We start from the raw sequence: 13,184 nt of genomic DNA on the forward strand, positions 1-13,184 counted from the left end.
GGGGGGAAGACTACAACTCCCATCAGCCTCCGCGCCGGCGACGTCGGGGGGGAGGGGTCTGGAGGGGACGGGGGGAGCGGCGAGAGCGAGGGCAGGAACGCCCAACTCTCCCCGCCCCCGATTTCCTGGGGGCGGAATATGGGAGCCCCCCCCCCCCCGGGTGGAATGGGGAGGGGTGATGGATGATCTCTGGGTGCTTTGCCGCCGGGAGGGGCCCCTTTTGGACGGAGGCGACTTGGCCCCTTGGAGTCCCTGCCCTGGAAGAGGAAACTTCTGCTGGGCCAAAATGCAGATTATTCACAGCAGCCAGTTTGTTTCGGGGTCCCAATTCAAGGTGCCCAAATTAGCCTTTGAAACCTCCAGCAGTTTAGGCCCCACATCCCTGAAAAGCACCTCCTTCCCTATAGACTCCAGTCCCCTGGGGGCTGAGAAGGGGCCCGACTTATGCACAAACCTAACTCTCTAGCTAGATGATCATGGATCTCTTCCCCCCCCCAAAAAAAATCAAAAATGCCAATACTGTACCCATAATGCCCATTACACAAAACCTATGGCGCAACCCCAGTTTGGAATGACAGTTCTGGTCGCCTCACTCCCAAAGGGATACCGCAGAGTTGCAAAGGTTTCGAAAAGGGCAATCGAAAACATCAGCGGCTCCTTGCAGGGTTACAGGTAGGTAGCCGTGTTGGTCTGAGTCGAAGCAAAATAAAAAAATTCCTTCAGTAGCACCTTAAAGACCAACTAAGTTTATATTTTGGTATGAGCTTTCGTGTGCATGCACACTTTATGATACACTCGTATCCGTGCGAGCTCCTAGTGTATCTGAAGAAGTGTGCATGCACACGAAAGCTCATACCAAAATATAAACTTAGTTGGTCTTTAAGGTGCTACTGAAGGAATTTTTTCCTTGCAGGGTGAAAGCATTTTCAGTTTTGCGTTGCAGCATAGAAGAAAAAAACACTGTGCGGTCTACTCATATGAAAAGCGGTGCAGGCTCCTTTCAGCATTTGGGGAGGTCAGGCGACGATGCTGCCCTATAGATTTAATCCATTTTCCTTGGGTTAGAAAGCATCTCAGAATGTTTGGGTGGGGGTGGGCTTACCTTTCAAGACATGGGTGGGGGGCTTTGAAAATAACAACAAAACAGCAACCCCCCACTTCTTCAGGCAGTAGCTGAGCTGCTCTCAATAGCATTCTCTCCTCGTCTGTCTCTATATGGGCCAGGGCAGGGGGACAGGTGTTCCAACACACCTGGGTATTTGATGGGAGGGGCAGGGTCTGTTCCAGGGGTCACCCTCCAAATGTGGCCGGACTACAACCCCTGGACACGGATGGTGCTGCCGGGACGGAAGTCCAAGAACAGGTTCTCTGGCTGCCACCAGCCTGTGCTCCATTGATCTCCTGGAAGAGCTGCAATTCTCTCAACAGCCCTCTTCAAATATCTGAAGCCATAGGAGCCACGTCCTAGGGGCCAGGCCCCAATAAAATATTCCAGTTTGCACCCTCGTCTGAAGGGCTGTCGCACGGAAGATGGAGCAAGCCTGCTTTCTGCTGCTCCAGACACCAGGACCCTGAACCAATGGATTAAAATCACAAGAAACGAGATTCTGACTAAACAGCAAGAAGATCCTTCCATCGGAAAATGGTAGACTCTCCTCCACTGGAGATTCTTAGACAGAGGTTGGATGGCTACCTGTCAGAGATGCTTTGCTTGAGAGCCCTGCATTACAGGGGGGTTGGACTAGATGACCCTGGGTGTCCCTTCCAACTCTTCCCTTTGGCACTTTGCTCCTAAGGGATCACAAAATGCACAAAACAGTACGCGTTTCCTACAAGACACAAATAACCTTTGATTCCCGATTAGGCTAAAGCTATCCAATGAATATTAGAAGCACTGGGCAAGGCAGTGGTGGGTTCTTTTATTGCAGTTTTCCCTGTGATATCACGTTTTCCCCAAGGGAGCAAAAAGGCACAAAGAGGCCCCTTGGGAGCTGTGCAATAACCCTCCACAGCTGCCCAGAACACACTCACTGGAAGGGTGAAGTTGCAATCCTTGGGGTGCATAAACCCCGGAGGTGTTTGGTGGGCACAAGGCTCCCTGCATCTCTGGATCCCACCTTCCCCCTGCCAGGCCCTACCCAGCCCACCAAGGGCCTCAGGTTAACATGCAAGGTGGTGCGATGTTGTGCTTAAGAGTGTCGGACTGGGACCTGGGAGAGAGCAGGGTTCAAATCCCGCTCCCCTTGGCCATGGAGCTCACTGGGTGTGACCTTGGAAGCCAGTCACTGCCTCCTCCCAGCTCCCATCCTAAGCCACTTCACAGGGGAAGAAGCCTGAGCTTGGAAAGAAGGTGAGAGGCAAAGACAACAAACAACAAACCAGTCAAGGTGTGTTATTGAAAAACAGGTTTATGACAAGTCCGAGATAATGGAGAGAGAGCGCAAAGGGGTTCCCTGAGTCTGGCTTGCTCCACCTACAGGCAGAACGGGAGCATTACGCCTCGCCCTCCTCCTTGACCCCGTCCTCCTCCTTCGGCTGCCCGCTGTGGGCGCTCTGGTGCTGGAGGAGCTTCTCCTGGGAGCGGAAGCAGCGGCCGCAGTGCAGGCAGGAGAGAGGCCCGGCCCGGCGGTGCATCTTGCTGTGAGCCACAAGGGCGACGTTTGTAGGGAAAGCGCGGCCGCACTCAGAGCAGGCAAAGGGCAGGTCCCCAGTGTGCAGCCGCTGGTGGGCCAGGAGATTCCCGTGGCGGCTGAAGATCTTCCCGCAGTCTGGGCAGGGGTGGCCCCGCTCCTGGGCATGCGTCTGCTGGTGCAGCCGCAGGCTCTCCTTCCAGCTGAAGGTCTCTGGGCACAAGGCGCAGGCGAAGGGGCGGGGCTCCTCCCGGTGCGCCGCCTGGTGCCGTGCGAGCTCCGCCTCCCCGCTGACGGCCTCCCCGCACTCGGGGCAGTCACGGCCCACCCTTCCGGCATGCTCCACCGCCTCGTGGGCCAGCAGGTGGGCCTTGCGCCGGAAGGCCTCACCGCAAGCGCCGCAAGGGTAGAGGTCCTTGGCCGCGTGGCTGGCCCGGTGGCGCAAGAGGTCCCCCTTGAGGCAGAAGCGGAGGCCACAGGGGCCGCACGCAAGCTGAGCCTTCGCCCGGTGCTTCTTGTGGGTCAGGAGGTTGAGGCGGTAGAGGAAGAGCTTCCCGCAGGAAGGGCAGACGAAGGGGCCTCTCTGCTCCTCGTGGGTGGCCTGGTGGTCCGCCAGGGAGCCCCCGTCCTCAAAGCTCCTCCCGCACTCGCCACAGATGAGCAGCTCGGGCTCCTGCAGCGCGCCCATCTCCAGAGGCCCCTCTTGGACAAGGCTCCGTATGTCCGTCAGCTCCACCTGGCACCACCTGGGGCACAGCTCTTGGAGGGCAAGGAACCGGGGTCCCGAGAGGGACCAGGGAGGGGAGGCAGGCAGGCTCTCCTTCTTCCTCGGCTCCTCTTTCATCGCCAACTCCGGCCAGCGCATGGTCGGCTCTCCTGCGGGAAGAAGGAGAAGGTGCAAAATCCAAGTCTGGGAATGGAGTCAAATACACAAAGCCTGCATAAGATAAGGAGAACTTGCTGGATCAGGCCACCGCATACCCTCCAAGTGTCCCGGTTTTCCAGGGGCAGTCCCAGAATTACAAAAGCTGTCCCAGATTCTTATTTGATCGCAGAATGTCCCGTTTTTCCTTTTTCCACCTCCTCTAAAAATGGAGTGTGTAGGTGCAAAAACAGAGTTCTGTTTATACTGATAATAAAATCCCTGCACCCCATGAAGGGTGAAGTTGGCATAAGAAACCCTCCCTACGATTTTGAAGGCAAAGGTCACCAATATACTTTAAATTCCTTCATTGCGTTGCTGCCGCAGCCAGAGATTTCTGAGGACGCAGGGAGTGTTTATTCAAACAGAACTCCTCTTTTTACTCAGAAGTAATCCCAGTGTTTTTAATGGAGCTGACTCCCAGGTAATGGGGTCAAGACTGGGCATCCTTACACAGCAATCTGGAGCTTTTTTTTTTTTTTACTCAAAAATTGTGCCACTGAGTTCAGTAAGATTTACTCTCTGGTATATTCCTGATTATTCCCAGTGTTTCAATAATTTTGAAACCTCTAAAGGCCTGAATCTGGCCCTCTGGGTTGAATCTGAATCTGGCCCTCTGGGTTGGAGCTCTGTCTCAGGGAATTCTTCAGCTGAGATTCCTTCTTTGCAGGGGGGTTGGCCAAGAGTACCATTCTAGGATTCTGTACTCACCAGAACTGGCCCTCCCCATGGCATCTGTGTCCCCTTGCGCAGGGCGACCCACAACGCAGGGCTCTTCCCCTCGCTCAATCTGGCACAGAAGCTTCGGTCCGAGAGGAACATCTGTGTGCATACAGACAGCAAAGAAAGAAAGGCAAGTCGGCCTTTGTTACCAGCAGGAGAACGGACAAAAGGAGACCCTGCCTTTCAGAGGGGTGCAGGAGCTGCTGGCGTGGGCAGGCCTGGGTCTTTCAAATTTCAGTGACACCCGGTGTGAGGCCAAAATCCAGAGCCCCCTGCCTCTTGCCTTCCATTCTGCTGCACTCACTACATCGTAGCTGTGATGCCCCAGGGGGACAGAACCAGCCGCCCTGCGCTCCATTCGCCTCTGAGGCAGGGCAGGTTTTCCACCTTAAGTGCGTGCCACAGATGGAGCGTCTCCACCTCCATCATTCTGCCCAGACACTGAGGTCCAGCACCGAGGGCCTTATGGCGGTTCCCTCGTTGCGAGAAGCCAAGTTGCAGGGAACTAGGCAGAGGGCCTTCTCGGTGGTGGCGCCTGCCCTGGGGAACGCCCTCCCAACAGATGTCAAAGAGGAAAACAACTACCAGACTTTTAGAAGACATCTGAAGGCAGCCCTGTTCAGGGAGGCTTTTAATGTTTAATAGATTATTGTGTTTTATTCTTCTGTTGGAAGCCGCCCAGAGTGGCTGGGGAGACCCGGCCAGATGGGCAGGGTATAAATAATAAATTATTATTATTATTATTATTATTATTATTATTATTATTATAAAGACCACCTTTGTCAGCCTGGGGCTGCCCAGGCACTGTGGGCGACAACTCCCAGTAGCCCCAGCCAGGAAGACCTGTGCAGAAGAGCCCTCTTTGGGACTGGCAGTGAAATTCTCTCCTGGGCATCCTTTCCCTGCACAGACAGTATCCAGAAAGCTGCACACCTGTGCACACTCCGGTTCCTCCTTAAATATACAGTCGTACTTTGGATCCTGAACACCTTGCGACTCAAACGTTTTGGCTCCTGAACGCCGCAAACCCAGAAGTAAGTGTTCTGATTTGCAAACGCTCTTCGGAACACGAACATCCGACGGAGTTTCCTGCAGCCAATCGGAAGCTGCGCCTTGGTTTCTCAACGTTTTCAGAAGTCGAATGAACTTCCGGAACAGATTCCATTCGAATTCCAAGGTACCACTTTACATCTGTTTTAACCTTCAGGCCACAAAACCTCTTGCGGGAATCCCAGTTCAAATACCTATAAGGCTGCTGACTTATCTCACTCTTTTCAGATGTTATTTCCTTCAACGCCCAACTCCTCCGAAGTAAGCCACTGCTCTTCCCATTTTGCAGATGGGCAAGTGAGGCTGAGGGCTTTGCACTCTGCCCAGTAAGGGACTTCCTCCCATGTTCCTTGTTTGTAAGGCAGCCAGTGTGGAGTAGTGGTTAGAGCGTCAGACTAGGGCCCTGGAGAGAGAGACCAGGGGTCAAATCCTCACTCAGCCATGAAGCTCAATGGCTGTGACCTTGGATCAGTGACTCCCTCTCAACCTGACTCACCTCACATTGGAGCACATTTATACAAAATATAGCAAGGTTAAAAATAAATATATATGTATTTGGATAATAATATCTACCGGTATATATTAGATTAAACTCTATGGAATTGTAACTGTGAATCTTATAGTGATGTAGTATGCCTGTCTCTTTTTTATGTTCTCATGTTTATTTTTCTTCTATGTTGTTTGAGCGTTGTTAAAAATAACAATAAAATGTATGTAATTAGCAAATAAAAACAGAGTATGGCCCCTTTGTTGTTGTTTTTTTAAGCCATGTCCAGCACCTGGAGCTCCTTGAAGAAAAAGTTGGGGTATAAATGCCATCCAGTCCAACCCCCTGCCAAGCAGGAAACACCATCAAAGCATTCCTGACAGATGGCTGTCAAGCCTCCGCTTAAAGACCTCCAAAGAAGGAGACTCCACCACACTCCTTGGCAGAAAATTCCACTGCCGAACAGCTCTTACTGTCAGGAAATTCTTCCTAATGTTTAGGTGGAATCTTCTTTCTTGTAGTTTGAATCCATTGCTCCATGTCCGCTTCTCTGGAGCAGCAAACAACCTTTCTCCCTCCTCTATATGACATCCTTTCATATATTTGAACATGGCTATCATATCACCCCTTAACCTTCTCTTCTCCAGGCTAAACATACCCAGTTCCCTAAGCCGTTCCTCATAAGGCATTGTATCCAGGCCTTTGACCATTTGGGTTGCCCTCATCTGGACACGTTCCAGCTTGTGGTCTACCAGGACTCCTAGATCCTTTTCACATGTACTGCTCTCAAGCCAGGTGTCCCCCATTCTGTATTTGTGCCTTTCATTTTTTCAATGGCCACCTATCAGGCAGGCTGCAGCACTGGGTCTTCTACACCAATGGGGCTGGCCTTGATGATGTTTTGAGGGACCTCCATTCCTCTGAGCATTTACAATTTTCCATGTCTGCATTCACATCCCATGGTCCATCCACAGTCCACACACACACACACACACACACACACACACACACACACCACAGTTAAGCAGCTGTGGCTGGCTCCAACTTCAGCCAGGGAGAGCTTCATGGCCTGGTGGGGATTCGAACCCTAATCTCCCAGGTCCTTGTCCGACACTCTAACCATTGCTCCACCCTGGCTTCCAAGAGCTCCTGCTATGGGGCAGCTTTATAAATTTAGGTAAACAAGTACAGTCGTACCTTGGATCCCAAACGCCTTGTAACTTGAACATTTTGGCTCCCGAACATCGCAAACCCAGAAGTGAGTGTTCCGGTTTGCAAACGTTTTTTGGAACTCAAATGTCTGACGTGGCTTCCAATGGGCTGCAGGAGCTTCCTGAAGCCAATCAGAAGCAGCACTTTGGTTTCCAAATGTTTTGGAAGTCAAACGGACTTCTGGAACGGATTCCATTCGGCTTCCAAGGTACGACTGTATGGGGAAAGCAAAATGTCACTTAGAGAAGCATCTGAAATAATTTCCTCGAGGTGTGAATGTGTTTTATGCTCAATGTTTTAATGGGTTGTAAAACCGCTTTGAGGTTGTTTTGCTTTCAAATATAAAGCGGTATAGAAATTAAATTAATAAAAATAATAATAATAGATTTCATTTGGGGTGGGGAAAGGCACCTAGACATTCCAACTGCAGGCAAGGTGCCATTTGGTGACCAGCTGATACAGTGGTACCTCGACTTACGAACGACTCGACTTACGAATGAAAGCCGCGGGTGATTTTTAGATGCAGTTTCCTCGACTTACGAATTTTTCTGAATATTTCCCCCCCCCAATGCATTCCTATGGGGATAGCCGCTTTCTTCGACTTACGAATTTTCCGACCTACGGATGTGCACTCGGAACGGATTAAATTTGTAAGTCGAGGTACCACTGTATATCTGAGTTTCTAATGCTGGCTGTGGGGTCCTGAAGATGCTTTGCCCCAAGATGCTCACCCAGTGAAGTCACCAGCTCAAAGTTGTCCTCCATGACATCATAGTAGAGGTCCCTCTGCCAGTCCGTCACCAGTGCCCACTCCTCTGGGGAGAAATGGACGGCCACGTCCTCAAAGGTCACTGGAACCTGAGAGAGAGAAAGACAAAGGGGACCTTACTCCTTAGAGAACTCTCTCCCCATCGCATGACACGTGGGGGGTTCACAGACCCCCCTGGAACTCACAGGGCCAGGGGCTGTGGAACCTCTTGACACAACCCCCCTGTAGATCATAGAACTGTACAGTTGGAAGGGCCCCTGAGGGTCATCCAGCCCAACCCCCTGCAAAGCAGGCATCTCAACAAGCATGCCTGAGGGATGGCCATCCAACCTCTGCATAAAAGCCTCCAAGTCCGCCACCTCCAAGGGAGTCCATTCTGGTCTGACCTTCAAAAAGTCCTTCCTAAGGTTTAGTCAGAATCTCCTCCCTTGTAACGGGATTCTGTCGGTTCGGGTCCTGATTTCTGGACGCTGCCTTGTTTTCAATGCTGGGCTTCGTTAACATGAGCTGTTAACATGAGCGGCCAAGGATGAATGAAACCGTGCTCCTGAGCATGTGCAGAGCGGCCTTCCCCCATAGATAAGGAGCCAGAGCTCAGACAGACAGGCCTAAGATTCAGTAACTCTCTCGCTAGAGAAATCCATCTATGGGGGGGGGGCTTACCTGGGCACTCCCCAAAATTTTATTTCATTTGACACGCCAACCCCAGGTCGCCCGCTTTCCACCGGAGGAGACGCCGGAGCGGAAGGGCAGTGGCGTGGCAGGGGTGGGGGTGGGGGCCCACCTGAATCAAGGCCCCCGAGCCCCGCTGCAGAGGAGGGGGTTCCCCTTCCCTTCCCCCACGGGTGCCCCCTCGGCTCCCGCATCCCGGACATAGCTGCCAAGTTTTCCCTTTTCTCGCGAGGAAGCCTATTCAGCATAAGGGAATTTCCCTTTTAAAAAGGGAGAACTTGGCAGCTATGATCCCGGAGCGCGCCTGGACGCCGCGCGCAGCCTCCCGGGGCTCGGAGGCTCCCCAAGAGCAGCAGCAGCAGCAGCAGCAGGGCGGGCGGCTGGCGCTGCAACGCCTCCCGGGCCGGGCGCCAGGCTGGCGGGGGCCGGGCGCGACTCCTGGATGCCAGGGCTGCTGCCGCGCGGCAAGGCTGTCGGTACCTGGCGCCCCGGCGCCTGCGCCGCCATCCCCGGCCAGGCTGGGCGGCCGCAGCCGCGTAGCCTCCGCTTCCGCCGGTCGGAGTGCAAAGGGCGCTCGGGGAGGAGGCGGTGCAACTAAGCCAGAGCCCCCTTTGCATCCCGCCCCGTCGAGCGGAGACTCCAAGCCTCCAAGCCTCTTCTTGCGCGCCCTCCCGATCCTTACCTGCCGCGCTGCAGTGCTGGGAGAGGCGGCTACGGAACGGCGCCCTCCTTTCCCGTCCCCGCCGTCGAGGCTCCCGGCCGGGGCGCACGGCGGGCTGGAATGCTGCCGGAGCTAAGCCGCGCCGAGCCTCTCCGCCTCCAGAACAAAGCCCGGGGGAGGGAGGGAGGGCGCGGGACCCCCGACAGACCCATGTGGGGCCAGGGAGGCGGGGGCTTCCAATTAGGCAAATCCGTCGAGAGGGCTGGCCGCGGGGATCAGAGGCCGTGATGATGCGTCTCAAGACAGCTACCTTTTTTATTTTATTTTTTAAAAATCACACTTTTCAGGTTTATACATTTCCTTAATTTTACAGTCATTTTGACATTTCCAAACTTGACTTCCTTCCCCCTTTCTGCGGTTCCTTAAAGTTATGATATATAAAATAACTTTAAGGAACCGCAGAAAGAGGGGGGGGAGTCAAGTTTGGAAATGTTAGTAAAATTAAGGAAATGTATATACAGTATTATATATAATAACTTTAAGGGACCGCAGAAAGAGGGGGGAAGGAAGTTTTGAATGTTTGAAGGAAATGTGTAAGTTAAGGAAAAATTAAGAAAACATATCTTTCTCTCTCCTGCATATCCAAATTCATTTAATTTGCTCACTTGTTTATCTACTTTAAATATAACTGCAGGTCATTACAATAATCCTGCTAATGTTTTTATCTGTTTGTAATTTATCTGTAAATATTCAATAAACCATTTCCATTCTTTTTTAAAAAGTTCATCCCGATTTCTTATTCTGCCAGTAAGTTTTGCCATTTCTGCATATTCCTTATGTTTTTGGTATCCATTTCTTCCTTTGCTGGGACTTCTGCTTCTTTCCATTTTGGGATGAGTAACATTCTTGCTTCTGTAGGAGCATACAGTACATAAAATAAATTTCTATACGATTTAGGTAGTTCTGACCCTTTAATTCCCAAAAGAATACAGCTTCATTCGATAAATAAGGAATAATAGAATTTATAGACGGAATAATTGGAAGAACGCTTTTTTTTAAAAAAAAATCTTTATTCTTTTTTTGGCCTTTTCTTTCAACGTTTTCTTTTCTTTTCTTTTTCTTTTTTTTCTCTCTTCGATTTTTTATGTGGTCTCGAGGGGCCACAGGCTCTTATGTTCTGAGTGAAACCTTCAGTGGCAGAGGCAATCTATCTCGACTCCTATTGTATTATTGAGTTTCTATAACGCCCTTCATCCGAGGATTACAGTGCAGTTTACAAAATGAAAACCCAAAAATACATATCAAAACAAAACAAAACAAAACAATACCTCCCCCAGTGTAAAATACTGTATTTTTCCGTGTATAAGACTAGGTTATTTCCCCTTAAAAAATAATGTCAAAAATTAGGGGGTGTCTTATACATGGATATGTCTCTCCCCCCCCCATTTTCTTAAATCTGAGTCCCCAAAAATAGGGGGCATCTTATACATGGAGGCATCTTATAGATGGGAAAATACAGTAGATTGTTTAATTAGCTGAAAGCCTCAATTGCCTTGAAATGATATACAATGAGTTGGAAAAAAATGTTTAAACTAACTTTTGTTTAAAAAAACAACCAGAGGCTTTTCTATTAGGAATTGTAGGTGCTGAAATTCCAAGGGAGCAGAAAAGACTTTATATATACGCAACAAAAGCCACACGGATGCTACTAGCCCAGAGATGGAAAGAAGCCAAGGTCCCCACCAGAGAAGAATGGCAAATTAAACTGCTGGACTTTGCCAAAATGGCAAAACTGACCAGAAGGCCCAGGAACTGAGAAGACCAAAATTTTAACAAAGAATTGGAAAAATTTATAATTTATCTTGGAGCCCACTGTAAGCAGATGGAAACATGAGCAGGATTGCAATAACACTTGCAATGCAGCAAATACTAGAGAGAAAACATGGACTACTGAATAACATGCAGTTGAAAAGCCTGACCATAAGGATCCATAGAGGGGAAGGTAGGAAGTCCTGAGATTCGGAGGAATCTTTAAATATGGATGTGTATGGCTGTATTGTTATTTTATACTTGTATAACCAAATTAAAAATATTTCCAAAAAATAACAAACAAACAAAAATAGCTGAAGGCCTGGGAGAAGAGGAATGTTTTCATACAACACCTAAGATATCACAGAATCATAGACTTGTACAGTGAGAAGAGACCCCGAGAATCATCTAGTCCAGCCCGGAGCAATGCAGGGACATGTAGCTGTCGGGGATCGAACAGCTACCTTTTTTATTTTATTTTTTAAAAATCACACTTTTCAGGTTTATACATTTCCTTAATTTTACAGTCATTTTGACATTTCCAAACTTGACTTCCTTCCCCCTTTCTGCGGTTCCTTAAAGTTATGATATATAAAATAACTTTAAGGAACCGCAGAAAGAGGGGGGGGATCCAGTTTGGAAATGTTAGTAAAATTAAGGAAATGTATATATTATATATAATAACTTTAAGGGACCGCAGAAAGAGGGGGGAAGGAAGTTTTGAATGTTTGAAGGAAATGTGTAAGTTAAGGAATAATAGACGGAATAATTGGAAGAACGCTTTTTTTTAAAAAAAAATCTTTATTCTTTTTTTTGGCCTTTTCTTTCAACGTTTTTTTTTCTTTTCTTTTTCTTTTTTTTCTCTTCGATTTTTTATGTAACTTTTTTTCTTGATTGTGTGTATGTCTGTGAATTGTGTAATGCTTGTATTTATGCTTTTTAAAATAATAAAGATCAATATTTTAAAAAAAGAATACAGCTCCATTAGTCCGAAATTTCGGATCCCCCGAACCTGATGCCAAAGTTTAGTGGCCGTTTGTGCTGCGAACTCCATGTTTCCTGCTGTTCCCTAAACTGAGCAGTTGAAACAGCAAATGGGGTCGCAGGTAAATGCCAAAATAATCCACCGATTTAATCCAAACTGGTGCCAGTCTTGTGCTGTCAACCCCCCATTTTGTGCCTTCCCCCAAACTGAGTAATCGACACTCAGAACCGGGTGACAAGTAAATGGCCCCAAACCCAGCCTCGTCCCATTGACTCCGAACCGGTGCCAAATTGGTGTGCTTCTGAATACCTATTTGGTGGAGACTGCAGGCAGAGTTGCCAAGGGCTCGGGTTCTGTTTGAATGTTTCCCATAATAGGATCTGTGGTCGGCCCCTGTGAGAACAGGATGCTGGACTCGAGGGGCCACAGGGTCTTCTTAAGTTATGAGTGAAACCTTCAGTGGCAGAGGCAGTCTATCTCGACTCCTATTGTATTATTGAGTTTCTATAACGCCCTTCATCCAAGGATCACAGTGCAGTTTACAAAATGAAAACCCAAAAATACGTATCATGGTAACAAACAAAACAATACCTCCCCCAGTGTAAAATACCGTATTTTTCCGTGTATAAGACTAGGTTTTTCCCCTTAAAAAATAGGGTTTTTCCCCTTAAAAAAAAGACTAGGTTTTTTCCCTTAAAAATAATGTCAAAAATTAGGGGGTGTCTTATACATGGATATATCTCTTCTCTCCCCCCCCCATTTTCTTAAATCTGAGTCCCCAAAAATAGGGGGCATCTTATACATGGAGGCATCTTATAGATGGGAAAATACAGTAGATTGTTTAATTAGCTGAAGGCCTCAATTGCCTTGAAATGATATACAATGAGTTGGGGGAAAAAATGTTTAAACTAACTTTTGTTTTAAAAAAACAACCAGAGGCTTTTCTATTAGGAATTGTAGGTGCTGAAATTCCAAGGGAGCAGAAAAGACTTTATCTATACGCAACGAAAGCCACTCGGATGCTACTAGCCCAGAGATGGAAAGAAGCCAAGGTCCCCACCAGAGAAGAATGGCAAATTAAACTGCTGGACTTTGCCAAAATGGCAAAACTGACCAGAAGGCTCAGGAACTGAGAAGACCAAAACTTTAACAAAGAATTAGAAAAATTTATAATTTATCTTGGAGCCCACTGTAAGCAGATGAAAACATGAGCAGGATTGCAATAACACTTGTAATGCAGCAAATACTAGAGAGAAAACATGGA

General features: G+C 48.8%; 1 protein-coding gene across 3 annotated transcripts; it reads right to left on the reverse strand.

The window, feature by feature from the left end:
- Positions 1–2,041: 2,041 nt before the first annotated feature.
- LOC118092300 (zinc finger protein 2) lies at positions 2,042–9,274 on the reverse strand. Of its 3 annotated transcripts, none has more exons than XM_060280515.1 (4): positions 9,148–9,274; positions 7,755–7,882; positions 4,264–4,376; positions 2,042–3,506 (listed from the first exon to the last, which is right to left on the reverse strand). In XM_060280515.1, the coding sequence occupies exons 2-4, from the start codon at positions 7,787–7,789 to the stop codon at positions 2,494–2,496; spliced, it is 1,161 nt and encodes a 386-aa protein (XP_060136498.1). In that variant the 5' UTR covers positions 7,790–7,882; positions 9,148–9,274; the 3' UTR covers positions 2,042–2,493. The 3 variants fall into 3 exon arrangements, with proteins under 3 accessions (XP_060136498.1, XP_060136496.1, XP_060136497.1); XM_060280513.1 differs by lacking the exon at positions 9,148–9,274 and adding an exon at positions 8,946–9,014 and having other exon boundaries at positions 4,264–4,374; positions 7,756–7,882; XM_060280514.1 differs by lacking the exon at positions 9,148–9,274 and having other exon boundaries at positions 7,755–8,731.
- Positions 9,275–13,184: the final 3,910 nt, after the last annotated feature.

The sequence above is a fragment of the Zootoca vivipara genome, chromosome 12 (genome assembly GCF_963506605.1).
Source record: "Zootoca vivipara chromosome 12, rZooViv1.1, whole genome shotgun sequence".
In the NCBI taxonomy this organism is placed as follows: domain Eukaryota; kingdom Metazoa; phylum Chordata; class Lepidosauria; order Squamata; family Lacertidae; genus Zootoca; species Zootoca vivipara.